General features: G+C 43.5%; 1 protein-coding gene across 7 annotated transcripts; it reads right to left on the reverse strand.

Annotated features, from left to right (window-relative positions):
* Positions 1-328: 328 nt before the first annotated feature.
* Positions 329-24,956, reverse strand: LOC146569157 (pleckstrin homology domain-containing family A member 1-like). Of its 7 annotated transcripts, none has more exons than XM_085285487.1 (13): positions 24,843-24,956; positions 17,735-17,920; positions 16,277-16,333; positions 14,791-14,836; positions 13,991-14,088; positions 12,256-12,381; positions 11,113-11,244; positions 10,597-10,665; positions 9,068-9,132; positions 8,924-8,987; positions 8,466-8,555; positions 6,113-6,186; positions 329-3,391 (listed from the first exon to the last, which is right to left on the reverse strand). In XM_085285487.1, the coding sequence occupies exons 2-13, from the start codon at positions 17,873-17,875 to the stop codon at positions 3,160-3,162; spliced, it is 1,194 nt and encodes a 397-aa protein (XP_085141613.1). In that variant the 5' UTR covers positions 17,876-17,920; positions 24,843-24,956; the 3' UTR covers positions 329-3,159. The 7 variants fall into 7 exon arrangements, 6 of the variants coding, with proteins under 6 accessions (XP_085141613.1, XP_085141614.1, XP_085141612.1 ...); XM_085285488.1 differs by having other exon boundaries at positions 6,146-6,186; positions 11,113-11,250; XM_085285486.1 differs by having other exon boundaries at positions 11,113-11,250.
* Between the last annotated feature and the right edge of the window lie 2,214 nt (positions 24,957-27,170).

Genomic DNA, 27,170 nt, shown 5'->3' on the forward strand with positions numbered 1-27,170 from the left:
TGTATTTATATAGCGCTTTACTAGTCCCTAAGGACCCCAAAGCGCTTTACTTATCCATTCACACACACATTCACACACAGGTGATGGCAAGCACAGCCACCCTGGGGCGCACTGACAGAGGCGAGACTGCTGGACACTGGCGCCACCGGGCCCTCTGACCACCACCAGTAGGCAACGGGTGAAGTGTCTTGCCCAAGGACACAACGACCGAGACTATCCAAGCCGGGGCTCGAACCGGCAACCTTCCGATTAAAAGGCGAACTCCCAACTCTTGAGCCACGATCGCTCCATAAAAGTAAAGTAAAGCAGACACATGAACCAGTTCAAATTATTCCAAATTTCTTTTAATAAATAGAGTACATGTTTTTAGAATCATGTTCACACTAAAAAGGGTCAAAAGAGCTCATCGTTATATCATTTTTCTTAGTAAGAACAAGGCAGGCACTTTAACCAGCTTATGGTGAACGGGGAACAACAGGAAGGAGGGCCGTGTGCGTGCACTCGCGCACACGTGTTTAAAAAAACTCAGTAAACAACATATATGTTTCATCACTGTAAATAATATCATCATAGAAACTAAAAGCACATCGAAACCGAAGAAAAAGAAACACCCACAACCAGAGCTCGCAGCCGGACGCCGAGAGGAACGAAAACCTGCCGCCGAGCGTTAGAGTCTCATTTACACGTCCAGTTTGGTTTCACGTCCCCACATCTTACAGCCAAAGACTGAAACAAATACGGCATCAGTTAGAAAGCAGTACAGCGGTGCGGATGTGCAGTGAGGGAGAGGACAGAAGCAACAGTCACACTTGGAGTCTGAACACAGCTTCAGCCAGACTCATTTTCTCTTTTGGATTTTAAAAAAATATGATAAATCTGGAAATGTGGCAAAGCAGCAACTGGACCGCAGATGGAAGGTTTCGGCTTTATTAATAAGAAATTAAATTCACTGCTGAAACTGGACAGAGCTGAGATAAAGAGCGCTGTGCGATCTCACTAATTACAGCCGCTGCAGTTTCAACAGCCGAGCACGTTTTCAGTCCTGACGCCAGAGCAAAGATTCCCAACCGCAGGATTCAGAGGCGTAAACGTCTGAAGACTTAAACTCTGTGGACGCACAAAAGTCGACAAAGCCTCGGGTGCTTCAGGGTTATTTAGTAATCATGGTTGAATTTTAGGCTTATGTGCAAGTCTGAGGATCAGATAACATGAACAGGAATCAAAGTAAGAGGCACCGATTCACATCAAGCCATCTCAAGGCGCTTTAAGATAAAACCCAGACGATCAAACAATCCCCTACAAGCAAATAAACGGAGAGAAACTCGTTTTTGAACAGCTGGAGGCCTCCAACAGAGCCAGGAGAAGGACTTGACCTTGGATAAAAACAAAGGACAGCAGAAGCTTTCTGTTAAAGCCCATCTTAGATTTTTCACCTCCTTGATCAGGCTTCACTCGCTTAAAACAGGCCAGAGCGACGCGTTTTACCACCAGAGGCGCTTTTCTTTCTTTCAAAGCTGCACTGGAGTCTTGCTGATGTTTGGAGCACCTTGGCGGCTACTTAGCAAGCTAACTGGTAACGTGCTGGTGCTGAGAGACAAATAAAAAAGCTTGCTGGTTTGGAGATACCAGTTAGCATGCTGGAAAGAAGAAGTAACCTCACAGACGTTAGCAGCGTTCTCGAAGGACGGTGATGAGAAACTGAAATAAACCTTCACTGACTGCAGCTTTCAAATAAACTTCTTTGGTTAAATAAGCGCTTAAAAAAGGAGGTGGAAACGCTGCAAACAGAGGTCACGACACACTTGACAAACGGAAGTTCCATCATAGCCTAAATTTACCGGTTATTTGAATTCTTATTACAGTCATTCCGAAAGTGTGCGCCCCCTGGTGGACTCCAGAGGTGCTACAGTATGTACAGTCACATATTAATATAAATGTATTTCTTTATATAACAAGTGATTTAAAATTGCTAATATGACATGGCCAGTTAGTGATATCACTCATTACTCTGACCTGAATTTACTGCTCGGTGCTGAAGTTTCACACATTGGAGCCAATTTGATTTTTGTATTTTTTTTTTAAATATAATTTTTAAGCAAATACATCACTTGTATTTTGATTTTTGGTGAAGATTTAAGATTGGGCGTGCTCCATGTGAGTTTCCCGTCTTTAAACGGGCTGCAGCACACTTCACTTTGGGAATGCCTGCTTCATTAAAGAGCTTTAAATCTTCCATAGCAAACATGAAGCAGATGATTGTCTTTCATCGCAGAGGCTCTAAAGCACTGTAGTCGCGGTGACCAAATATGAAGTAAATGAACTAAAGCTGGAAGCTTAATCAAATCTATCGGGGGAGGCTTCTGCAGAGGCGTATTTCCTCTATTTTCCTTCAGACAAACAGCTATTATTTTATTCTCAAGGCTAGGCCGTCCTTCTGCATTTCAGGGATCAGAAGCCACCCAAAGTTTCTCAATGCGGGACTTTCCCTGCAGCAGGATCACCCGTGGCGGACACAGATGCCTGCATGACCCTGCTGCGTGACTTGTGTTCAGTGCTGTCTTATGAAAGAGACAGACCAGCATCTTTTCTAATCTAAGAAAATGACACATTTTTCCATCACTGACGACGGGAAATATTCAGTAAGCGTGACCTCTGGAAACCTGCTCATGAAAGCTGGCCGCTCAGCGACCTCTGCTCAGTGAATCTGGACCTCGAGCTTCTCTGCGCGAGTTTAAAATGAAAAACACCGAGATGTGGGATTAGTCAGTCTCTCAGTCAGTCTTCCATGCTGCTGGAAGCAAACACACAAACTTTGGTGCATCACAGGAAGTGAGAGTCGCGGCGCCGCTGAAACGTGTAACAGCAAGCCGTGTTTGTCGTTTGCCTGGAGTGACAGACTGTAGGATACAAGGGAAGACAAGGAGAAGGGAAAACAGCGGAGGAAGGTCCCATCCCAAAAAAACAAAACAAAGAACTGGTCCCAGGAGGTTCAGCAGGACACGCAGAGTCTGACAGTGTGCACAAGTGTGTGTGTGTGTGTGTGTGTGTCCATTAGAGTTTGTCAGAACAGGGTTATGTGCACATCTTGATCCTCAGCCAGGAGGAGCTGGGACCCGGAGACGCCGCTGGGGCTTCCCCACGCCAGCTTGTCCTCCTCTTTCACTTTGAAGGCTGCAGCGTCTCCTGCAGGGACAGGCGGGAGCGCGCCGGGGGAAGGGGCACCATCATGGACTGGACCCCGCTCAGCCTCCAGGGGAGGAGGCCCAGGAAGTTGTCCCGATGGCGCGTGTCCAGAGCGAGGCTGAGCACTCTCTGGGGACTGCGAGTCTTGGGGTTCCTCATCGACTGGGAGGTAGAAGGTGGAGGTGGAAGGGGAGTGGTCACTGTGCTCCTGAGGAGACGGAGGGAAGAGAAGGAGGAGGTGAGGCAGAAGCGGTGACTATGAATGACAGATGGAGAGATGGATGGATGGAGGGCTCGGTGGGTGGATGGATGAGTGTGTGATGGAGATGGAAAAGAGGAAACGCTGTCAGAGTCATTCAGGCCCGAGCTTCCCATCAAGCTGCAGCTCAGCCACATTATTTTTCTTCCTCTACAGAAAACTGAAAGTCTAAACTAAAACTTTGCTGCTAAAAACTTGACGTTTCCTACATTTTCTTCAAAACAGCATTAAAACTAAAACTCCGTGTCTTTGTGTGACCACATGTCCTCGTCAGCTCCCTGGATTAAAGTAGACTAAACTCCTGAAACTGCTCTGGAAAGTATTGACATTAGACTCCTTGTGTTGGCTCAGGAAAATGTAAAGCTCGAGTCACAGAATCAGTGAAAACGTGGAGCTTACAGCCAATTTAATCGGAAACATCCGGATCAGGCTCTGTGAAACGAAAGCTGCTCGCTTGATATTAAAGATGCTCATCAGTCATCACCATCTTCTAATCCTTATTTTAGATTAGAATCAGACCTGATTGATCAGCCTGCATATTTAGGGTTCCCATTAAATACACAATAATCCCTATTGCTAGGCAAAAGTAGCAGACAGACAAGTGGCAGCAAAAGCAAAGAAGCTTCCTCAGTGTTATAATAATAATATTAGTTGTTATTAGGCAGTGCTTGGACAGTAAGCTTTCAGGGAGGGTGCAATGAACACTGTAAAAGATGATGATTAGTTACTCTAGCAAGGACAGCTTACAGAGGTGAAGCCAAGGACGTTCTCTTTGATGATTTAACAGCACGGGCAGCCACATTAAAGCACCGTGACCTTCTTTTGCCACTTTAATGGAGAGAGGGGGTTCTAAACACTACAGTACCCACAATCCTCCAGCTGGCTAACCTGCTCTCAATGGACAAACAGTTACACACGAGTGAAATGCGGTGAGTTTAAACAAGGCTTCATGCAGATACAAGCAACACGTACGAATGGGTGGCGCCGCAGCCGCCAGGGAGCAGGGCGGGATCAAGCAGCAGGTGCAAAGAAGCTGAGGCATCGGGGCTTGGTGATTGGACGATGAGCAGCAGCAGGCGGAGGAGGAGGGACAGGAAGAAGGCGGCGGTGGGGCTCATTTGGGGAAGGTTAGTACGTCACTGTCACACCTTACTCTCTGTAAGGCAAACGCGCACGCACACACACACACACACACACACACACACACACACACACACACACACACACACACACACACACACACACACACGGAGGAAAAACAGAAAGACAAAGTGTTAGCGGGATAAAAAAGAGAGACTCGGGATGAGTTAGGCTCTTGTGGAGTCCTGCTGGGAGTCGGGAACGCTGTAAATCTGAATCAGGAGTGAAGAATGAAACAACGTGAAACCCTCAGAGATGATGGTGCAGGTGGTGCAGGATGATGTTCATGAGCGGGTGGAGCTGAAGTTTCTGCCTACACGAGAGCGTGTTGGATCAATAAAAGAAAGACAGAGAGACGAGCTGTGATGTGAGAGGATGGACGTGTTAATCCAAGGCAGTCGATGGAGGACCAGAGAGAAAAGTCAACGTGTTACGAGGAGGACGCTGCCAAAACAACAGTGTACGAAGAAATCGTCAGTGTCCATGTGGAGGAAGCATCTCAGCCTGTGAGCTACAGTTAAAGGTCAAAGGTCAGCTGATCAACTCAATTTCAGAGTTTTTTCCAGCTGCATCAAGCTGAGGGCAGCACGACTGTGACTGGACAACACTGTGGCACAAACCCATCCACAGGATATAAATATGTAAGGAAGACTGGAAATAATCTGATCATCTAGGTTGTTCATTTTTTTATCATGAGTTTAAGTTCAGTCTAATCTGGATGTGAATCATTCAGAAGGTCTGAAATGAAGCGTCAAACCCAAAAACCCTGAATTATTCCATAAAGTGTCTTCTTCATGAACAAAATGCATTTCGATGAAGGCAGAAAGAAAATCTGAACTTTCACTATTTAGAGCCATGAGTCACAAAGTGCAGGCTGTCACCCCCTGGTGGGCTTTAAGGGTACTGCACAAGGGTCTACATGGGTCATTTCCAATAAATTCAATTAAGTATTTAATTAGATTCAGATACCATAATCCTGTAGAATAAATCTTAAACATTTAGATTTGAACAAATGAAACAAGGCTATGGATTTAAAATCCCTTTTTTATTACTATTCTTACTTTTTCTAACCTGTTTTTGATACTGAACTAGTCTTATATCTTTTCATTAGCTGAAAAGAACTTAAATCAACAGAAGATCTGAATAAATCACATAAACAGGAAGGAAATACTTGATAATCAGAGTTCTGACTAAAGGTTTGGGTGAGATCCAGGCATGAACTGTAAACTCTCAAACTCTGAATGTTTCTGAGATTCATCCAAACGCACAAACTATCCAGCTGCACGTGCTGCACGCTCCAGATGTGGCTACAAAGACCTGCTGCTTGAGCAACAGCTGGAGTGACTGTTCAGCCTGGCTGTAGCTTTAGGATGGATGAACACTACAGCGTCGACGCACAGAGAGCTCAGAGTGAGGAAGGACCACAACGCGTCTGTTGTGGTGCGCAGGGTGAAGGCTCGGTGAGGGGGAAGCTGTGGTGAATGGGTCGGGGTGCAGGGGTTGGGGGTAAAGGGCACGGGGGTCACATACGTGCTGCATTCACCGCTGCAGAATGGCGTATACCTCTGTATACAAGGACTGGACAGCCTTCTGGCCTGACGGATCTGAAAACAACAGTTTACAGCACAACTCAGTTACAGCGCGGAAGAGAGCTCCTATTCAAGCGAAGCCACACATCCACCCATCCATCCATCTATCCGTCCATCCATCCACCCACATATCCATCCAGCCATCCACCCACATATCCATCCAGCCATCCACCCACACATCCATCCATCCATCCACCCATCTATCCATCCATCCATCCACCCACATATTTATCCAGCCATCCACCCACACATCCATCTATCCATCCATCCAGCCATCCACCCACACATCCATCTATCCATCCATCCATCCATCCACCCACCCATCTATCCATCCATCCATCCATCCACCCACATATCCATCCATCCAGCCATCCACCCACACATCCATCTATCCACCCACACATCCATCCATCCATCCATCCATCCACCCACATATCCATCCATCCATCCATCCACCCACATATCCATCCATCCATCCATCCACCCACATATCCATCCATCCATCCATCCACCCACACATCCATCCATCCATCCATCCATCCATCCATCCATCCAGCTATCCATCCATCCATCCACACATCCACCCATCTATCCCTCCATCCATCCATCATCCACACCTTACACAGACAGAAACCAGCCAACCTGCTTTTATTTCTTGTGACAAACATCTGTGTGAGGTGTGATCCAGACATTCTGAGGACAGCTCAATTAAAAGTTGCTAATCCCCCTTCAGGGTCATGGTTACTGGAAGTTTAGGGCCAGTGAAAAGAGTGAGGAGTCTTTTGGAATTTTTTCCCAGAATTCTGAGAAAGAAATCCCCAAATTCCCCCATTTTTTTCAGCGGCTGTAATCCTCTTCCGGGCAGGTTCACACAGCTTCCAGCTCTGCTGCTGTTTGTGAAATCTGTGCTCGGACGTCCCGTTCTGAACACTTGCACTGTGCAATCGGTGATTTCACCATCAGTCATGGACTTCTGCTTTGGTCGGCCTGAATTTCCTCTGATGGGGGGACCTCTGACTACAGCTGAGCAGTTTTCACTTGGAGTTAATAGTTTCCAAACTTAGTTATAGCTTCAGGCGAAGAGCGTTACCGGGAGAATGGCGGGTTTTTATAAGGTCTGATACACTGGAGCAGCAATCACAGATGCACAAGTACAAGAGGACATGACGGGACTTTCACAGAGAGATCTAAGATAACAGCTGTCCAGAGGTGCTTGTTGTCTAAGCTGTCTGTGGTCTGCTTCTTCCACCAGTTACAAGGGTAAAGATAACAATGTTGTTTTGCATCAGAAACCTTTAAAATGTCTGAAATCGACGTCTTTTAGAGCTTTTCCATAAACTGGTTTGTTTTTCTCTTACAAACCAGTTTGATTTCCACTCCAGCTGTCATCACTGGCAGAATCACCACTCCTCTTCATGTCAGTCTGGCGTCTGGGTCTCATGTTTTGAACAAACTGTATCTGGTTAATATTGCAAGTTAAAATCAAAACTGGCTCTGAGTCAAAAAAGCCTCATTTGCTACAAAACAAGGAGGTGTCCTTTAAATCCTTCCAGGAGTTTACCGCTGCGTTAAGTTAAAAGACTTTAGCTTCAGACTGTGATCCAGGTTGGTTTCAGTAATGCAGACGAGCTTCGGTTTGAATGTTTATAGTTTTTTGTAGTTTGGGAAGGAAACTCTTTAGGGGTGTGTGTGTGTGTGTGTGTGTGTGTGTGTGTGTGTGTGTGTGTGTGAGAGCGAGAAAGATTTAACAGAAATGCACAAAAACACATGCATCAGTCACGGTCATCATCATCTGTGAAAGTGTCACAAAATCACGAGCAGGGTATTAAAATCACACACACAAATGACTTCACACTCAGTCTCATCCCGAATGACAGATTTACAATTAAAATATTCCCACACTGGGTTAAGCACCCAAATCATCTGAAGATTGTTTTGTTAATAAAAATCTTTGAATTAATTAAAGAAATCTAATAAAGGTTTACAGAGTTATAGACCTCATTAAGCTGCTGCAGTGCTGTGTTTCTGCCACATGGTGGCACTGCTGCACTCGCTCATGCAGCCACATGTTGCTGCAGCGTGAAGTGAGCAGGAAGAAACACTTCATATCATTTTAAAGACCAATGAGAAGAAGGAATGCATCTTCAATTATGGCAGCATCTTTGTACCATCTTAGTTAAACTGAATTATTCATGTTCTAAAACTGCTACATCTGTCCTGCTAAATCAAACTCATCCTTTTCCATGTCACCTAAACCTCTTTTACCAAGTAGCTTCACCTGAGATGATACGTACAGTGTTAGCGGAGCGCCCGGGACCGCGCTGGGCCACGATGGCGCCTGAGATGGCCTTAATCCAGCTGTGCATGTCCTCTGGACTGTCAGCCTGACAGAGAGAAACACAGGAATGTAAATGAATGCACGCTATGATTCTAAACACGTACATATGACATAATACGGTGACTTTAACTCGATTAAACGAAGTCTTCCTGTCAGTAAATCACTCCTTCTCAGTAGTTGAGTTAGAAGAGTTGGAAAGAACAAAGACGACCAAATGTCCCATCAGTACATCCTCATCAGTATCTCATGTGGAGACAGCGGAGAGAGTAAATCTTTCAGAAGATGGAGGCGTGGAGCAATCATCCAAATGTTGAATCTAATTTACACTCATTTGGCTCAAAGCAGAACAGATGAGACAACGGTGCAGAAAGAGCTTCTCCTGACTGATGACCGCGTCCTCCTCATGCGTGTTACCTGTATGTAGAAGGTTCTTGAGCTGGTGACCATCTCGAACAGGTTGTCCCTCATCATGTGCTCGCTGGAGGACACAGAGGAGACGTTTTAGTGAACTTCCCCTGAATCAACCCAAACACAGAGCTGACAGGGAGGCTGACTGACCTCTGCTTGCACTCCTGCACTTTGTGGATCTCCTTCAGCGGGATGGCTCTCAGCGGCTCCCTCTCCTGAGACGACGGAGGAGAGGAAGTACATATCAAAAGCATATTTAGTGTCTGCGTTTGATTTCATTTAAATTTTGTGAGAAAAAAACCTCTGCTTAAATCTTTGCTGTGGTCAGTCGAGTGAACAAAACGTCAGTCGTCTCACAGCGATTGGAAACGCGACTCTAAGTCAGACGTTTAGATATCCGACACAGCTCTGCAGCGCGGCGGCTTCACTGCAATCAAAGGACGACTCACGCCACGGCTGAGCTGACGAACTTTCATATTCACACTCTGTCAAACCACAGAAGGCAGTGAGCGGCATGCTTTTACACTGATCAGAGATCATCACCTCGGCTTACACCAACATACATACATAACATACGCAGCAAGGGTGTCAAACGTAAGGCCCAAGGGCCAGAACCGGCCCAGCGAAGACTCTAATCCGGCCCACTGCAATAAAATGTGAACGAGTGCATCAATTTTAGACTTTTAACTGTATTTTTGAATCAATAAAGACCTCGCCATGGACACTCATGGTGCACCAAGTAGTAAAATAATCGTTAAACAATTAAATGACAGAAAAGTTCCTCTTTTTCTACTATCCACTCTGCTACAGACGTTTTTGATTTTTTTACAGTGGCTCCAGGGTTAAAAAAAGGCCATGTGAGCAATGAGCTGCCAGAACATTGACTGTAATTTTACACATTTATCAGGTAGAAAACTGAGATGTATTGTTGAACCTGCACTTATATTTCATGTATTAAGACATTTCAGGGATTAAATGTTTGATGAAATGTCTTTACGCTGTCAGAAACACCACCTTCCCTGGTTTGGCCCAGTTAAGATCAAACTGGGGCGCACGTGACCACGATGGAAGATTAGTCTGACATCCCTGATGTGCAGCATCACCTGGCTTAACGAGCTGCCTATAATCAGCACTTGGCGACGCTAACTAAGTAAATCACCTATAAACGGTGCTCAGTGTGTGCTATTGCTGAAGGCTGGGGTTATTTGACTGTCAGATAGTTCGCCCGTGTGTCATTCGGATCAGCATCCATGAAGACACGCGTGTGCTGATGATATGCATGATCTAAATGCTTGATCGTGTCGGTCTGTATGACTCGCAGTCAGCGGCGATAGCATGCAAACAAATGTCCTCTGCAGCAGCTGCACTCACTCAGGACATGATTACACATAAAAAGGTGTGAACACTCAGCCAGACACACATATATGTACGCACACGCACACACGGGGTGTGCCCATATATGTGCACAGACAGGCCGTAGTTAGGGCTAATCTGTCCACACGTAGATGACATGAGGAGGTATTCAGGACGCATGCCTCTGCATGTGGAGACACGCAGCAAGTTTTGCAACAAGCACAGATTTTTTTCACTCTCTTCTTCTTCAGTGTCTGTTTGGGAGCAACGTGATGCGTCTTTGAGCACTGATGTCACCGTGTTTGAGCTCTTCACCGTTTCCTCACCATGTCAGTTTTGTAGTAGTTGAGAGAATTTTCATCCAGGACGAAGTACCGCCTCTTCCAGTTCTTCATCTGAGAGGAAGAAGCAAAGCACGTTTCAAAGTTTCTGTTTAGCTGCTTTCTGTTTTATTTTGAAATACAGTTAGGTTAGTTCTACGCCTGCCACTTCCTTCTGTTTTCTAACATTTTTGTGCCGCACCTGTACATACGGTGTATTTATAAGGCACCAGACTGTATTCTTACTGTGGTTATTGTTCACTTTTGGAAAGAAATATTTTCTGTTAAAAAACATTATTTTAATATGGCAGGTAACTGCAGCGAAAGGTTTACTTTGTTTTTCTAAGATTGAAACCAGTGACAGAGTTATTTTCAAAGATTTTTCTCTTCTGAACATCGACTGTTGCTCATTAATAACACAAAAGTATTTTTATCTGATTACTGTGTGAGATTTTATCCAACCAAACGTGATGGTTCATTATGACGACACTGAATAACCCTGAGTGTGTGTGTGTGTCTCACCACAGCTCCTTGTTTCACACAGTATCCCGCTTTGATGATGGCCTGATCCTGCGCTCCTCTGGACAGGAAGTAGGGCATTTGATTCTGAGCCCGCTTTACGCCTCCACGATCAGCTCCATTGTGCCCCTCTCCCTGCTCCTTAAACACACACACACACACACACACACACACACACACACACACACACACACACACACACACACACACACACACACACACACACACACACACACACACACACGAACATTAGACTTCATCTGGATTCATTTTACGGGATTTTCTCACATATATAAAACACTGAAGTCTTAAAGTTTCAACTGATTTCCAAAGTCGTCCTCTGCTGAAGAGTTTGTGGACTTTTTACTTCCACACTGAGCCGTGTCCAGTCAGCACGTCCACACTTCATTTCTCCAATTCAAACTGCTCTGAACACTCGGTTTCACACAGTTTGTTTTTTTTTTACTTCTGACACCCGGTGATGTCATCGAGAGGGGATACCCCTACCACGACACACCGGCCACCTGCCAGCCCATTGATCCAATCTTGCGTTTTGAGGGGCAGCCAATCAGAAGAAAGCTGAAAGACTTTAAGAGGGAGGAGCTAAACGTGTTGTTTTCACACAGAGGATGAACTGAGGGGCAGCATGAAAGCCCGGTGTAAAACAAATAAGGATTATTATGAACTCTGAATCATCCAAAGCTACTCTAAGAGAATCCAAGAATAAAAATAAGACGACAGTCAGCGATGATATTTTTAATCCATGCATTCTTCCTGTTCTTGTCATTGTTTTCAATGATATATTACCCATAATGCAACTCCTCTGACTGGGGTCGCTAGTCTCAATCATAAACAAACGATGGATTACAAAGATTTTGCAGTTTTACTTCCTAAAACCGGCGTAACAATCACAGATGTGCAAAACTGTCAGAGGTCCCCTTTAACAAATAAAAACAAACCTCAGCTATCAGCAGCTAAATGTCGATGCGCGTTCCCCTCGATATTTTTAAAACCTCCGACTCATAATTAAACCAGCCTTAACTCGCCTGTGTTCCTGCGAGCTGACTCATATTTGCAGCTGCATACCAGCACAGGCAGGACCGGACCTGCCGAGCTGCTCCTGCCGCTCGCAGCTGTGAGCGTTACCTGAGTGGCCGTGATGATGGGGACTCCTCCGATGATCTCAGTTTTGTAGGAGACCTGTTTCACGGTTCCAAGCAGCTCCTGGGGAGTCTCTGCGTGGGTGTTGTGGCCCTCGCCAGGCTTTGGCACCTGAAAACAGAGCAAAAAGGCTCCACATCTCACTATTTTTAAGAGCTTGGGCTTTATTTCACCTTTTTTCTTAACTCTCTGAATGTTATTTATCATAGGAATTCACATTACATTAGCAATGCTAATTAAATAGAGATAAAAGCTATTAGGATCAGTTATTGGCTTTGGTCTTAAAGAGTGACGATGGTTATTTTCACACCTTGAACTGGAGCAGAGGTCTGAGTCTGACAGGAAGCTCATTCTGCAACCAGCATGTTACATATGTACCATTCCTTTAAAGGAGAGGTGCTCACAGCTTAAAATAACAAGCAGACACCAGAAATTAACTTTAAAATCAGTGCTGTTTTAGACTCCTTCCTGGACTCTGATAGATGGAAAAGGAATAAACGATAAAAGGATGGGTGGTGTGAATCTGCCACTCCCAGCTAATCATTTTTCAGTAAGCAGTGTTACTGCTGTGATGGGTATTACCTTTCCCACTATGCTCCCTCCACCCCTGTGATTTAATAACCTCGACTTTGTAGTTTAGCAGCCAATACTATAACACCCTGCGTGTTAAGGCACTAAAGCCTCACAGGAAACATGACATTACACGTACAGGTGGTCTAAACTGTATGAGGACTGACCTGGTGACTAGTTATAGAGCTGTTGTTAGCCTAGTATAAGCACATCAGCACAGGGAAGACATGACGAGGATCGCTCTCAGTAGAAGCAGAGGTAAACACTGAAAACAGACTTCAGACTTCAGCCAGAGCGTCTGAGGTTATCCATCCACAGCATGGCGTCGGTCAGCCTATTCTAGCTGCTACTGAGACTGCACATAGTGGCATGACATCTGCTGGTGAAAACCACACTGTGGTGTAGTTTTGGCAGCAAGTGCGCCTTTCTGCTTAGCAGCCGGCTAATGCAGTAATCTAATGCAGGTGGCCTGCTGGGTTTTAGCGTGTACGACTGTCAGTTTTTACCACCAAAACTCGAAAGTCAAAATCAGGAGCAAAGTGATTTCAGTGGTTTTTAACATCTCCTGTGCTGACGTGGATGTACTCCGGAGAATAGCCCAAGGACCTTAGCGTTGGTATAAATGGTACAGAGCTGTGGCGACGTCACTGTTTGCACATAACCCGACCAATGCTGCGAGTCCTTTAGTGAGGCTAATGCACTTGCTGTTGTCGCCCTTGCAAAGGATGGTGCACACAAAAAGGAAAATGGCATCTGCTGACACAAGCGACGTCTCGGTGTCATTTCAGCTGGCCGTGCATCTCTACAGGACCCTCCATTTGCAACCCAACAGATTTTTGCCCGCCTGCTCAACTCAGCAGCGGCCAGCGCAGCACGTGCGTCGATATCGGCGCACGAGTTCGGAGATTCCTTGATTATAGAGAGGCAGGGAGTTTGAAAAGGTGAAAGTGTGCACAGAAAACTTGTCAGCTGACTGCAGACCACAGCAGCTGCAGGTGGCTTTAATGCTGTTGTGTCTTTACACGCTGCTACGCCTGCACTGATCTTTATCACAGTGGCCTGATGTGTAACTTTCCATTTGCTGCAGCCCGAGGCTGAAGACAGAGTGTGTGTGTGTGTGTGTGTGTGTGTGTGTGTGTGTGTTGCTCACAGTAATCTTGATGGCATTGTTGAGAACACTGATCCATTCTACCAAATCCTGCTGGTCGTTGGCCTGTAGGTAAAACTTCCTCATTCCTGCATTTATAACTGTGAACGAATGAGAGGGAGAGAGAGGAATGTGTAAGGCTCGAAAGCACAAGAGGAAGAAGAGAAACGAGCTCCATGGGTATCTAAAAATATCGTCTTATTTCTGTTTCAGAGCCAGAGGATGTGTGTGTGCCATTATCCCATCCAGATGCAAATACACACACAGAGGTCAGGTCTTTGTCATTGTACAGTTTCCTCCTATTGAGTGACAAAGGCCTACTGTTTGACAGCAGAGGAACAACAAGTAGCAAGGGACAAAAGAGAGGAAATAAACCGCACAGATGAGGAAAAGAGGGAGGAAGGGAGTGAGAAAGAAAAGAGGTAGGGCAGAACGATGAGGAAGGAAGGAAACAAGGAAGGATTGAGGACAAAGGAGACTGGGAAGGAAGTGAGGAAGGAGTGGGGTCTGAGGGCTCTGTGCAGGCCGGTTGTGTTCTCGTACACAGCTGTTTGCACACAGGTACATTGTGATGTTGAAACAGGAAAGGGACAATCTGCTGCCACAAAGTTACAAGCATGCTATTGTTTAAAACGTCAGCGTGTTGGAGCACCGATAGTTCCTCTCACTGGAAACAAAGCCACACACAAACAGGTCAAAAGCAAAGCAAAGAGAAATGTATGTGGCCAGAGTCACTACGCAGGTAAAGAGGAAGGAGGCAGAGAGACGCAGTGCAGGGTGAGAGGGAATAAAGATGAACTTACCAAAGCAGAACTCTGCCTTTGGTCTTTGTTTGGTGGCATCATTGACCTTAGCGAGAGAGAAGAGTAAAGGGTGAATGTGTCAGCACAACCCACCAAAAACATGAACCCACTCATCTGTGATAATTCTATGCTGCTAATGGCAGAGTACGGGACGGATAAATCCTGGCACCGCTGTCATTTAGCCGATGTAAGGTGGACTTGTGGCTGGGACAAGACGAATGTGGCCTACAGAAAACCACACATTTGGGAAAAACTCAGGAAAACGACATCCATCCATCCATTCGCTTCCGCCTATCCTTTTCAGGGTCGCGGGGGGCGCTGGAGCCTATCCCAGCTGTCATAGGGCGAAAGGCGGGGTACACCCTGGACAGGTCGCCAGTCTGTCGCAGGGCCAACACATAGGGACAGACAACCATTCACACTCACATTCACAGCTAGTGGCAATTTGGATTATCCAATTAACCTATCCCCACAAACTGCATGTCTTTGGACGGTGGGAGGAAGCCAGAGAGAACCCACGCAAACACGGGGAGAACATGCAAACTCCACACAGAAAGACCCCGGCCTGATGGTGGAATTGAACTCAGGACCTTCTTGCTGTGAGGCAACGGTGCTAACCACCGTGCCACCGTGCTGCAAACGACATATCATACTATAAAGATGCTACACTCACAGCAGTGGTCTGAATCTTAGCTGTCAGACTCCAGTTTGTTCATGTAAATGGAGAGTTCACACGCTGAGGTTAATTATGGAGTTCCACAGGGTTCAGTGCTGGGACCAGTTCTGTTTACATTATACATGCTTCCCTTCAGCAGTATTATTACAAGGCACAGAAAACATTTTCACTTCTATGCCCATCTTAGAATAAGGTTTAACTTCCTGCTTCAAAATTCATATAAAAATGTGGTATCTAAACAGATACTAACTCTGGATGGCATTACCTCGGCCTCCAGTAACACTTTGAGGAATCTCGGCGTTGTCCTTCAATGCACATATTGAAAAAACTGTAGGCTTGCTTTCTTGTATTTGTGCAACATCTCTAAAATTAGAAAAGTCCAATTTATTATTAATCGCTGGCTCTCTTCCACAGTGTATCGTCTGTCCTGTCTCCCTCACCTCACCCCCAACTGGTCGTGGCAGATGGCTGCCTCTCCCTGAGCCCTGTTCCTCTGGAGGTTTCTTCCTGTTCTGAAGCATCTATTTACTGTGTGACTTTCAAATGAATTTCTGAATTTATTCGGTTGTTGTGATATAACATTTCATTTTTTTGAGTTTAAAATCCGGCTGACGCCACAGGAATTCGACAGGCTTTAGGATAGAGTCATGAAAAGGAAGAGGCGATAATCCAGCAGATGTTCTGTTCAGTCTACAGCTGGTAACAAGAGAAATCACACGGCAAAATAACAACGGATTTTACAGATTTAAGCACGTTTGTACGCACAGAGAGTGCAGGTGAAACGGTGTGTGTGGAAGAGTGAGGACTAACCTTGGAGATGTAGGAAAGATTGAGAGAGCCCACATTTCCTGCACCTTTGGGCAGATTCTGAAGAGAAAAAGCACAAATGTACACAAATGTATAAGCATCAGCCATTCGTGATTGCATCGAGAAGACGTAGAACTAACAGAAGTGAACAAGGTCGTAGCGCTAGCATCACTGCTGCCTGCTATGATGGAAATCAACAACAGTATTTCCTGCGTTTATTTACAGATTTCACAACATGATATTTAAAAACATTAATTATTCTTTTTCTTAAATTTATGATCTTAAGAAGAGTTTGCTTTTTTCCCCTTTCAGTAATGTTCAGTAAAAATGACAAAATAATGTAAAAGACGATGATGTGGAGTCATAAGAGAGCTTAACTTCATCCAAAGAGTCAGATATGAATAAAAAAAATGGTCAGAACCGGTTTCAGTCTTCTCTGATCTCACAATACTTGTTATAAACATCTATGTGGGAAGATCATCTGGAAAATACCAAAGCTCTGTGCGCTGGCAGTCCGACCAGCTTTCTGCATGAGGATGCGACGAGTTTTAGAAATTCCCCAACAGTAGGAAATCTCAGTGCTATCGCTAACCTGTTTCTGTTCTGGTTCCCGTTTGTCTGCTTGGTTTCATGCAGAGGTGAGACTACTCAATCAGATTTCAGATTTGAACAGTGAAGCCAAGGAGGAAGTGCCCTAATCCTGCATTCTTTCTAAAGTAACCGTTGCTTAACAAAACCCTTTAATGAAGTATAAGGTGCAGAAAAGCCAAAGTGTAACGTCCTCATATGAGGGGGGAGGGTCTCAGGGGGCTGTACGGCTCCAGCGCCTCTGAAAAACACATCAGTGGTGTGATTCACGTGTCTGACATGTCCCTTCATCACAATGAGCTCGCACACAGAGGAGTTCATTTTGACTCACTCCCACACACACCATCCTGCTGCACAGCAGAGTGTGAAAGTGAATTAAAATGTATTCCCCGGTGCAACAGCGTCTACTTCCTCCTGTTGCAAAAAAGCAGTGGGCTTCAGAGTCACGGGCAGAGACGTCTGCAGCACCTTTTCAGGTAGTAGAAAAATGCAGAACAATACGAGAGCCGAGCTTCACGGTGTCAGCGCACGACAACAGAAAAATGCTGCTGTAGCATAAAGACTTTGATGCTTCATGCAGCTGATTCTTAAGGTGCATCTAAAATATGAGCTGTGCAACAATGTGATGGATTACATCCCTGAAGCGATTCAAGTCCCTGCATGATGATTTTCACGAGCTGTTTATTGCCACTTGGAGGTAAGAAAACCAAAGTCAATACCTGTAATGGCTTCTGAACTTCAAAATAAAAGGCCTACATTTATGTTCTTACTACACACCCCAAGACATCATGACCCAGACCTCAGATGAAAACACCTATAAAAACAGTTTCTTTTCAGATGATAAAGATGTTTTCAGCTCATAAACAGCCTTACCTGGGGGTTATCCATGTACCACAGCAAGCTGCCCTGCTCAGTGTCCAGGATGAAGTAACGGCGCAAGAACCTGCCGCTGTTCTCATTCTCCTCGATGTCCAGGAAGCCGCAGAAGCGATTCTGTCGGTCCACGTAAGGCATCGCAACCCCGACCAGCTCAGCCCGCTCTGGGGCATCACAGGAACTCTGCACACACATTTAGACACAAGTGTCAAGGCAGGTTAAAGGTGCTAGGTTTGGAATTTATGACTGATCTATGGCTGATCTATGACTGATCTATGACTAGTGAACAATGCACATTTCTTTACACTGCTGACTCAGTACAGACATACGGGTCTAATTAACAGTGGTTGGCAGCTTGGGTGTTTTTCTGTTTTTACAAAGTCTGTTGCTTTTCTGTTTTATCTTATTGCTAAACTTGTATCCCAAAAACATGTAGAGAAAGTGAAACAAGTGAAAGTTTGTGTTCCATTTTTCCAGTAAGGATGGGAAGACTGGTTTGCCTGCCAGATCTGGTTTTTCGTGACGTCCAGCTTCCAGTTTGCAGCTGAGTAGGTAAAAACTGACAGGAATGAGAATTAGCAAGTCTGACGTCACTCTGTAGTGGGAAGGAGTTGCTGCTTTAGGTGGAGGAGTTCAAGTATCTTGGGTTCCTGTTTGTGAGTGGGTGCTGCAGAGCTCAGTCCTTCAGCAGGAACTCATGGAGAGCTGCAACTCCTCCACAATAAAAGGAGCCAATTAAGTTGGTTTGGCCTGGTTCTGGAGGAGGTCTCTTCCTTCTAAAGGGGAGTTTTTTCTTTCTACTTTTGCCAAGTGCTTGCACATTTGGGGCGTTCTCATTTTTTCTTCTTCTTTGTATTACTGCATCGTCTTTACCTTTCCACATAAACTGCTCTCTCTGTGCACTCTCTGTGCCCAAAGTTTTTTTAATGTTTCTGAAGGGTCACTCTTCCAGTGGGAGTGGACTTTACTGGACTGCATGTTTCACCTGCTTTTAACTGTAACCTCAAAGTTTAATTTTAAATAAAAAACAATTACAGCAATTTACTGCCGGCTGCTAAGATTCATGTCTTTCAAAAGCCTCAGTCCCCTCCGAGTTTCTACTGGCAGGTAAGTCGCTGAAACGCCTGCAGCCTTTTCATAGCTAATGAAGCCCAGCATGAAGTTTTCCAGATAAGGAAGATAATACTAATCCAACCTTCACTTTCAGAATCTACTTTTTCTTCACCAGTTTCCTTCATGCATAGTGCATACCACTGTCTTTAAGTAGGGGAAACATGAACACTCATTCCTGTGCAGAATCCTTTGTGCACCGGATTCCTTTCATACATAAATGACAGTTTTCTTCACATCAAATACACAACGTGTCATTGAAACATGCAGATGTAAAGTGTGGTTTGTCACACTAAAAACTTTCAGGCACGCACACACACACACACACACACACACACACACACACACACACCCTTGTCTTTCCATTACTTCAGAGGACATTCGATTGATTTACATTCAACAGACTTAACCTTAACTCTACTAATCCTAATCCAACCCTTACCCTAATGCTGCCAGGACTTCAGGATGAAAATTAATGATTTACATTACAGGGACTTGTCTTTTGTTTCCATAGAGGCTATGCAAACAGATTCATGCCGTGACAATATGAGTAATACACACACACACACACACACACACACACACACACACACACACACACACCCTAAGAGGTAAAAGACTATTGTTTTCCATTTCCAGCTCTGTGATTTACTCTCACACTGCAATGCCAGAATCAACATGTCTGCTGAAATCAATCATACAGACATTTATTTTGTGTCTTCACCCCAGAGCGGCTTCAAACCTCACCATGTATCAACATTTTCAATGACTGGTTTAATTGCCTTGAATGTCTGGTCCAAACTGAACTTCAACTTTGCTCCAGCCATCAGGAGTAACGAGATTTTTGCATTTCACGTTTCTTATGTCATGTCCAGCTTTGCTCAATTTTCCTTTAAAGCAGGAGGAAAAGCCAAACGTGTTCCCTTTCTTTCCAATTGCTGCCTGAGCATTTTGGCCAACAAAGAGTTTTAACACCCAGATTCAAGTTCAGATACCTGCAAAATTCTAGTTTAGCTACTCCCACGGGTGTTACAATAAATACATATTATAAACATATTCTCACATTCCCAAGAAAAGGGAATATACAACATTAAGCCAAGTTACAATTACAATTAAATTATCTAATTGGTTTCCATCTGAAGATGATATATCTGACTTAAGTATTTCTAAAAAAAACACTAAACACGCAGTTCTGCTTTAACTTTGGACGTAAACAAAGATGAAAACTAACCTGCAGCACTTGAAAGGTTAGTGATGCCTGGTGACCTACAGAGCTATGGTTAGGCTAATATTCACATGTTAGCATCTAAAAAGCAGATAACACAGATGGACGTTGAGAAAAAAAGATGTTAACGACCCACAAAAAACTCTCTAAACATAGTCCAACTGCTAACTTAATTTAGTACTTGAGTAAACATTTTCCTGAAGAGTTTAAGGCTTCAATCGCTACAACAATGATGTTCGTTTTGTCATTTCTGCAGACTTAAACAGGCAATAAGGCCGGGCATGCTTCAGGGGACCGACCCCCAGATGGTGTCCAAGGAACAATGGTGTGACTTCAGACAAGAGTAGGTGAGCCTTGAATTTTTTGACAGCCATATATCACATGCTGTATTCTGCATAATGTACTGTACTGTATCAGTACTTTATACACAGTCACTTCCCCTAAAATACTGCTTTAAAAAAATGTGTGTCAAAGGAAAACCACAGCCCATTCCCATTATTGCACAATGGTGGGAATTATTAGAACATAACACATCAAAGGCCCTGATTGACAATAAAAGGGAAATAGATCATTTTCTTAAATGGAAAACTGCAATTTGCCAGTGCAGCTAACAAAGCGACTGACTAAGAAGTGGGGGGAAAGCTAAAGCTACTGGAAGCTGGAGTGGGGATGTCAGTCATTTTCAGAGTGTGTTATCTGGGTAATGCTAACATAGCGCCGAACAAACTAAACAGCCAGTCTGAAAACAAACATTCCCTCTGAGACAAACTTGGTCTAGTCAAGTCTGAAGCAGACGCTGCAGGACTGGTCCACTGAGCTGTGTCTGATAAGACGTCGGAGGCAACCTTTATGCTAATGCGTTGGCATAAAAGAGTCGTGCACAGTCAAGAAACCACAAAAGACAATCAAAAGAACAACTGATGGCACGCTAGATGACTCTGATGTTATTTTGAGCAGAAAACAGGTGTGGCTTCAAATTAGGGCAGACAGTTTGCTGTGGCTTGTGCACAAAAAGCCTGAAAACCACTGCTTCAGGGTGTGACTACCCTGTCGCTGACGAGTCACCGCTGTAAGAGTGTGCAATTTCCTCAGTGTCTCAGGCACACCCACCCATCATGGGATGAGTAAAATTTGGTCCGTAAAAGCAGACTTTAAGCCAAAAAAACAGCAGAAGCAGGTTAGAAGTTTCACAGGGAGGCGGCTCGCTGTCACAGAGCTCAACTTTGTGGTTTTCATTTTCAATTTCAAAGTGAAAAAATCCTGTTGGAACAGTTCAGAGCACCGCCGAAGGATGAATATATCTTACACCTGATTTCATGCCTTTAGATTTCTTCAACTTTCTTTAAATTTGGTGAAAATGCCTAAACAATGACAAACTTGTATGAATATTAGTTTAATGTACACGGTTGACAGTGAGGTGATGCTACAGTTTTAAGGGGGAATGAATCTTGAATGATCTTACAGTTTTAAGATCTCTATTGACTTAGAGATCAATAGAAAACATGAAGCCATGAGAGTTTTAGAATAGCACAAAAATCAGAAAAACAACTAAAAATTAGCTTTTTTTCCACTTTAACCTTTTGTTTGATTAAAGGAAAATAACATAACGCAGGAGTTGCTGAAAGACAGAAAGCTAGCAAAGGTACGGGAATGCAAATTTAGAACACAAGTGTGAATGAATGTTAGCAATGCAAGTCCATCCATTCATTTTCTTCCACCTACCCTGGTCTGAGTTGTACAGCAGATAAGTGGCAGACACTCATAAGGTTCTCTTTCTAAAAAGTCTCTAAGAGCTTCATACTGTTGCCTTTCCTTCCTCAGCTAACAGGGGAAGTATTGGTGTCACCAGTTAGGACTGTTTGGATGAGTGTTAAAAGACACAAACGCAGTTCCTCGAATTTTCACTTTGAATTACTTGAGCAAAAAAAGATTTGGGTTATTTTTGGAAATGTGCAAATATTCAGCACACGAGTAGAGAAGGAGTAAAACAAACTGGGATCAGGTAAAAGAAACGGCTCAGTGCAAAAGTCTCGAGACACCCCTCATGCTTCTTACAATGTCTTCAGCCATCTGTGAAACACAGTGAAGGCTCTGTAACAGTTTGACGGCAGCTTTGTCAAAACTGATGGAATTATGTAATCCCATTACTGGAACTGAAGAGCTCTGAATGTTCTTGGAGAAGCCTGGGGAGATATTCCCGAAGACTACTTAAAGAAGGGACAAGAAAGCCGCCTCAGAGAGTTCAGACTGTGTTAAATAATAAAAGAGGTCATACCACATGTTGACTTTCACTTGTCATTCATTCATGCAAGCTCTCAAATTCAACAATGGCAGATGCAAAGCTTCAAAACCATAATCCACAGACCAGTAAGTGATGTCACGGTGGCTATTTTAAGTCCACGGTTTTTCCGGCTCAGCAGCTCCTCAGTGATTGAAATCTTAAACACCAAAAAACCCAGTGACACTCAGGTAACTCCCCCTTCGTTCGTTAAATTAGCACAAATTACAGAGAATTAATTGTTCTGTGTTAAATCTGTGCTGTACTCTGAAACCCTACACTGTAAATAGAAATATAAGCAGATGATGCATCTCCATCGAATTATTCCACTGTCCAAACTACTAGAAGAGAATGGATCGACTTGAAGGCAGCAATTCTACCACCAACTAGTGTTTTGGTGCCAACACAGCTTTTCCTTTCTTATTATTTTGCATATTTATAACTACATAGTAAGTATTGGGCGATCGTGGCTCAGGAGTTGTCAGTTCATCTTGTGATCGGAAGGTTGCCGGTTCGAGCCCCGGCTCGGACAGTCTCGGTCGTTGTGTCCTTGGGCAAGACACTTCACCTACCGCCTACTGGTGTTGGCAGAGGGGCCGATGGTGCGATATGGCAGCCTCGCCTCTGTCAGTCTGCCCCAGGGCAGCTGTGGCTACACCTGTAGCCTCCACCAGTGTGTGAATGTGAGAGAAAAGGGCTATATAAATGCAATCCATTATGATTATTATTATTATTATTATTATTATTATTGGAGCTATTTGCTTAACAGTATTCACATTTATAAGGTCTACAACTGAAAATTATTAAGCCCCTAATGATGATTGTCGTAAAAAAAGAGTGTGCAACACCCTCGGCCTCAGCTAGCTGTCTATGGTTACCCTTGTGACAAAGTAATTAGCTCGCTCTGAATTAGCAGGTAGATTTGTTAGCTAAGCGTTTCTTATTAATTAATAAAATACTGATATTTGGTGTCCCTGTACTGATACTATAGCTGTGTTCTATATGACAGGAAGAGCAAACAGTACATGGAAATTACTGATGGGGGTTAAACAGCAGCTTTAAAATCCTGACCCAAGATTCTTTTTTAAATCCTCCACAACGATATTTTTCACTTTCAGTTTTACGACGTGCAGAAGGCTTTCTGTTGAGATCACAAGGTTGATGTACTGTTACTGTAAACTTGTTAAGAAGTTACATTCAACTGCTACTTCAAGTTCTCAGGGGAAAACACGGCTATTCTCTTGTTCTCACATCTGACTGATGATGTCACAGTACATACTGCTGACCTGATGACCCCTAACTTTGACTTTAAAACTTCTGTGCTTATATAGGACTATAATTTTTGATTAAGCAACAGAATAGACTAGAATGAATGTTTTTGTCATCGTACAGGTGTACAATGAACATCTGCCCGAGTGATGCATTCAAATACGGCACATCAAATAAAAACTTTATACAGACCCTACAAAGACTTCCTTTATGAAACAAATAAAATACATGTATAAATAAAAGAATGTAATAATTTAAAGTAAAGGGAAAATAAAAAGTATAAATTAAAATACACACAAAGGAAGGACAAGAAGTGCACTCGATTGGACACTCTTATCGATATTCCACAGAAAGCTCTGAGTCTAAATACTCGTTTCACGACCTGAACAATTATTCAGAACAAAAAATTATTCACTTCTTCTCGTGTAAGAACATTTGCATGAAGCCACAGGGCAGCACGTAAGCCTAAAAATACCTCCTAATCTTTTTAATACTAATTTTCTACATTGTATTTATTTCAGATCAGGTATTCTGATTTCCTCTGGGCCTTCAATATATAATAACTTGTTTATCAAAAAAGATGGAAAAACTAAAACAAACAAAACAGCCAAAATGAGCTGAAATCAAACAAATAGTAAAACAAGAAACTAAAGTAAATTAAACATTAATAAAGTTAAAGACAGAAAAAGGAAAAATAAAACATAAAGGACAAAATAAATCTGAAAACACGATGTAAGAGCTGAATAACATAAGTAGCACAAATATTAAAAATCAAGTACACTAATATATAAGTAGTGTTCTTGGTCCCTGTGCCACCCTATGAGAATCCTACAGTCGCTCCTGGTAATATATGAACCAGACAAAGCTGAATAAACCCTGATTTTACAGCTCTTTCACCTCATGAATCAGATCAACCTGGATCAGTTAAGGTGTTTCTGCTGTGAATCCGCTGCTTTTCATTTTCCGTGTTTGGTACAGATATAATACTCACGGTGGTAAATATACCTATTAAACTGTCACCAGTGCTCAATTCCTCCCCGTGGAGCTCAAACTGTAGTCACAGGCCTAAAAACATCGACCCATTTCCTCTCCCGCCTACATTAACCGTCTCTCCGACAGCCTGTGGCCCTGAACCAGGCCGCTGCTGCCCGGGTAAACCATCCCTACAAACACGGTCTGACCGTCTGGAGGCAGGAAAAGCGACGGATTTCAGGTTTACTTACACAGTCCGGCTCAGTCCGAGTCCAGTGTGGCAGCTGTCCGGCACCAGCGTCAAGTTAAACCACAATAAACCCACACTGCTTCCGCTTACAGCCTTTAGAAATAAAAGCTTCTGCTGACGACCGCGTTACGTCCGTCTGGACTTCAAAATAAAGTAAATAAAGTAAACGTTTGCTTTAATTTTCTTTCTTTTGTCTGAGAATAATTTTGCTCTCTTTTTAAATTGAGCCTTTCCTACTCGATTGTATGGGATTACATTCAGTTTTATTATCTAAACTTAAATTCTTAAATTATTATTATTATTATTTTTTAATACTGATGAGATATTTTATTTTGTAATTGTGTTTTATTGCCTTTTTATTAATTTTTTGTTACTGTTTTCTTCACTGTTTTAGTTCCTGTAACACAGACAGCTGATGTCATCTTACCTCATTGAAAACCTTGATGATGAGTTTAATGCACAAAGTTTAAATGAAACAATTTTTCTAATTTATGGGGGAAATGTATTTTATGTAAAGGGTGCTAATGGGGAGGCTAATTCATGTTTTCCTAGTTTACAGTGATTATGGGGGAAAATCTGCTCAAACACTGTTTTGCCAAATGTCAAATTTCTGCTGTAAAGAAGAAAAACCTTACACTATGTCATATTTTATTCACATTTATTTTTGAAATAGCAATACAGTCCAAGACAGACAAGTGAATGAATCAACATAGGTCTACATTCCTTTCTTTATTAAAATTTTCACATATTGTTTCCAGTGCTCATAATTCATAGAAACATATAAATGTAGTCCGAATTTTGTCTGAATGGTCACATTTCTGCTTTTATTTTGAAGGGAGCATAGATGTGACACATTCCTACTGTTGGCAGCTTGATCATGTTGCAGATTTCCAGCCAATCAACTGAGATGAAGTTTTTTTCCCTCCTCGTCTCTCGCTCTCTTTGCAAAGGATTATGGTAGATGCACAGAAACAATAACAGAGCTGTAAGCACGGAGGCCTGTGCAGCAGGATGTCAGCAGGTCAGCTGAAGGACAGCGAGCACAGAGTCTGCGACGTGCTTAAGAGGGGCTCTTCAGCAGGATGTATTTATCCAGATCTATGTGCACAAGGAAACGTTTCAAGCTGTGATATTACAATCCTGAGGCCTGGAACTAATGACTGTTTGTTTTAATGTTTTATGTTACTGCAAACATCCAAAGTAAATGCATACCCCACATGATCTGGTATACCATTTCATACACAACCAGGGGACTTCCCAGAGCCCGCGACTGGCCTTAAGTGTGTGTGGGTGTTGTTTCATTTGTTTGCTCGTGTGGATAGTCTCTTTGTGAGGACGATGAGGAGGAGGAAGAAAACAAAACCAACACACACACACACACACACACACACAGGACGGAGCCGAATAAACAGGTGGGCGAACAAACGTGCAAACACACACAGGCAGGCGGTGTTTACAGTCACCTCTCTCAGACCTGATAGTCTTCATTTGTCTAAACTAAAGGCTGCGAGCACTTCTAATAAAAACACTCCCTTCTACACAACATCTTCTTATGAACTGAACATAACATGTTTGGACGGGCTGCCAGGAGAAAACATCTGCTGTCTAAAAAGAGCACACAGCACCTATAAGCACAGTGGAGCAGGCATGATGATTTGGGCACCTTGTCACTCATTTGACCATGAACTCGTCTGCATAACAAATTATTCTTGAGGCAAATGTGAGGCCACCTGCTTCACAGCTAAATGAGGCCAAAATGAGGTCATGAAAGCAGAGCAGCAAGTCTACAAGAACATGGCAGAAAAAGAACTGATGTGGTGCAACCTTCAGAGAGCTGTGCATAAACGAACACTGAAAACCTCTTTGAAGTCAAGCAGTGTGAGACAAAATTCCTCCACAGCAACAAAGTCGTGCAGACATCAATGACTTTGACTTACTGCTGCTGAAGGAGCCTCTACAAGCTGCTGAGCTGTGGGTTGTATTTCGTTTTTCACAGCACTGCAGAGAGACCTGTGAAAGTTTGACCACACATGAACTCTAAGCCTCAAACCAACGACAGGTAACATTAAGACACAATCATCGCGTCATTGCTCAACTGTGCATTTTGTGCTCCCACCCCAAATATCCAAAATTTTTATTTTTCACTGATTTTTTAAATGCAACTCATTCTTTTTTTTTTTGCATTTTTTAATATTTTCCTTTATATGCTATTAGTATGAGAAGCTGTCACAATGCACATCTCTACCCCTGAAACACACTGACAGAAACTGAGACATCAGCAGCTCCAAAATGAAGGAAAAATAAAAAGGCTGAAGGCAGAAGAACAAGA

The sequence above is a fragment of the Mchenga conophoros genome, linkage group LG8, assembly GCF_057382185.1.
Source record: "Mchenga conophoros isolate Kocher_MC1m ecotype Shallow Benthic linkage group LG8, M_conophoros_male_GT1.1, whole genome shotgun sequence".
NCBI classification, from domain to species: Eukaryota; Metazoa; Chordata; class Actinopteri; order Cichliformes; family Cichlidae; genus Mchenga; species Mchenga conophoros.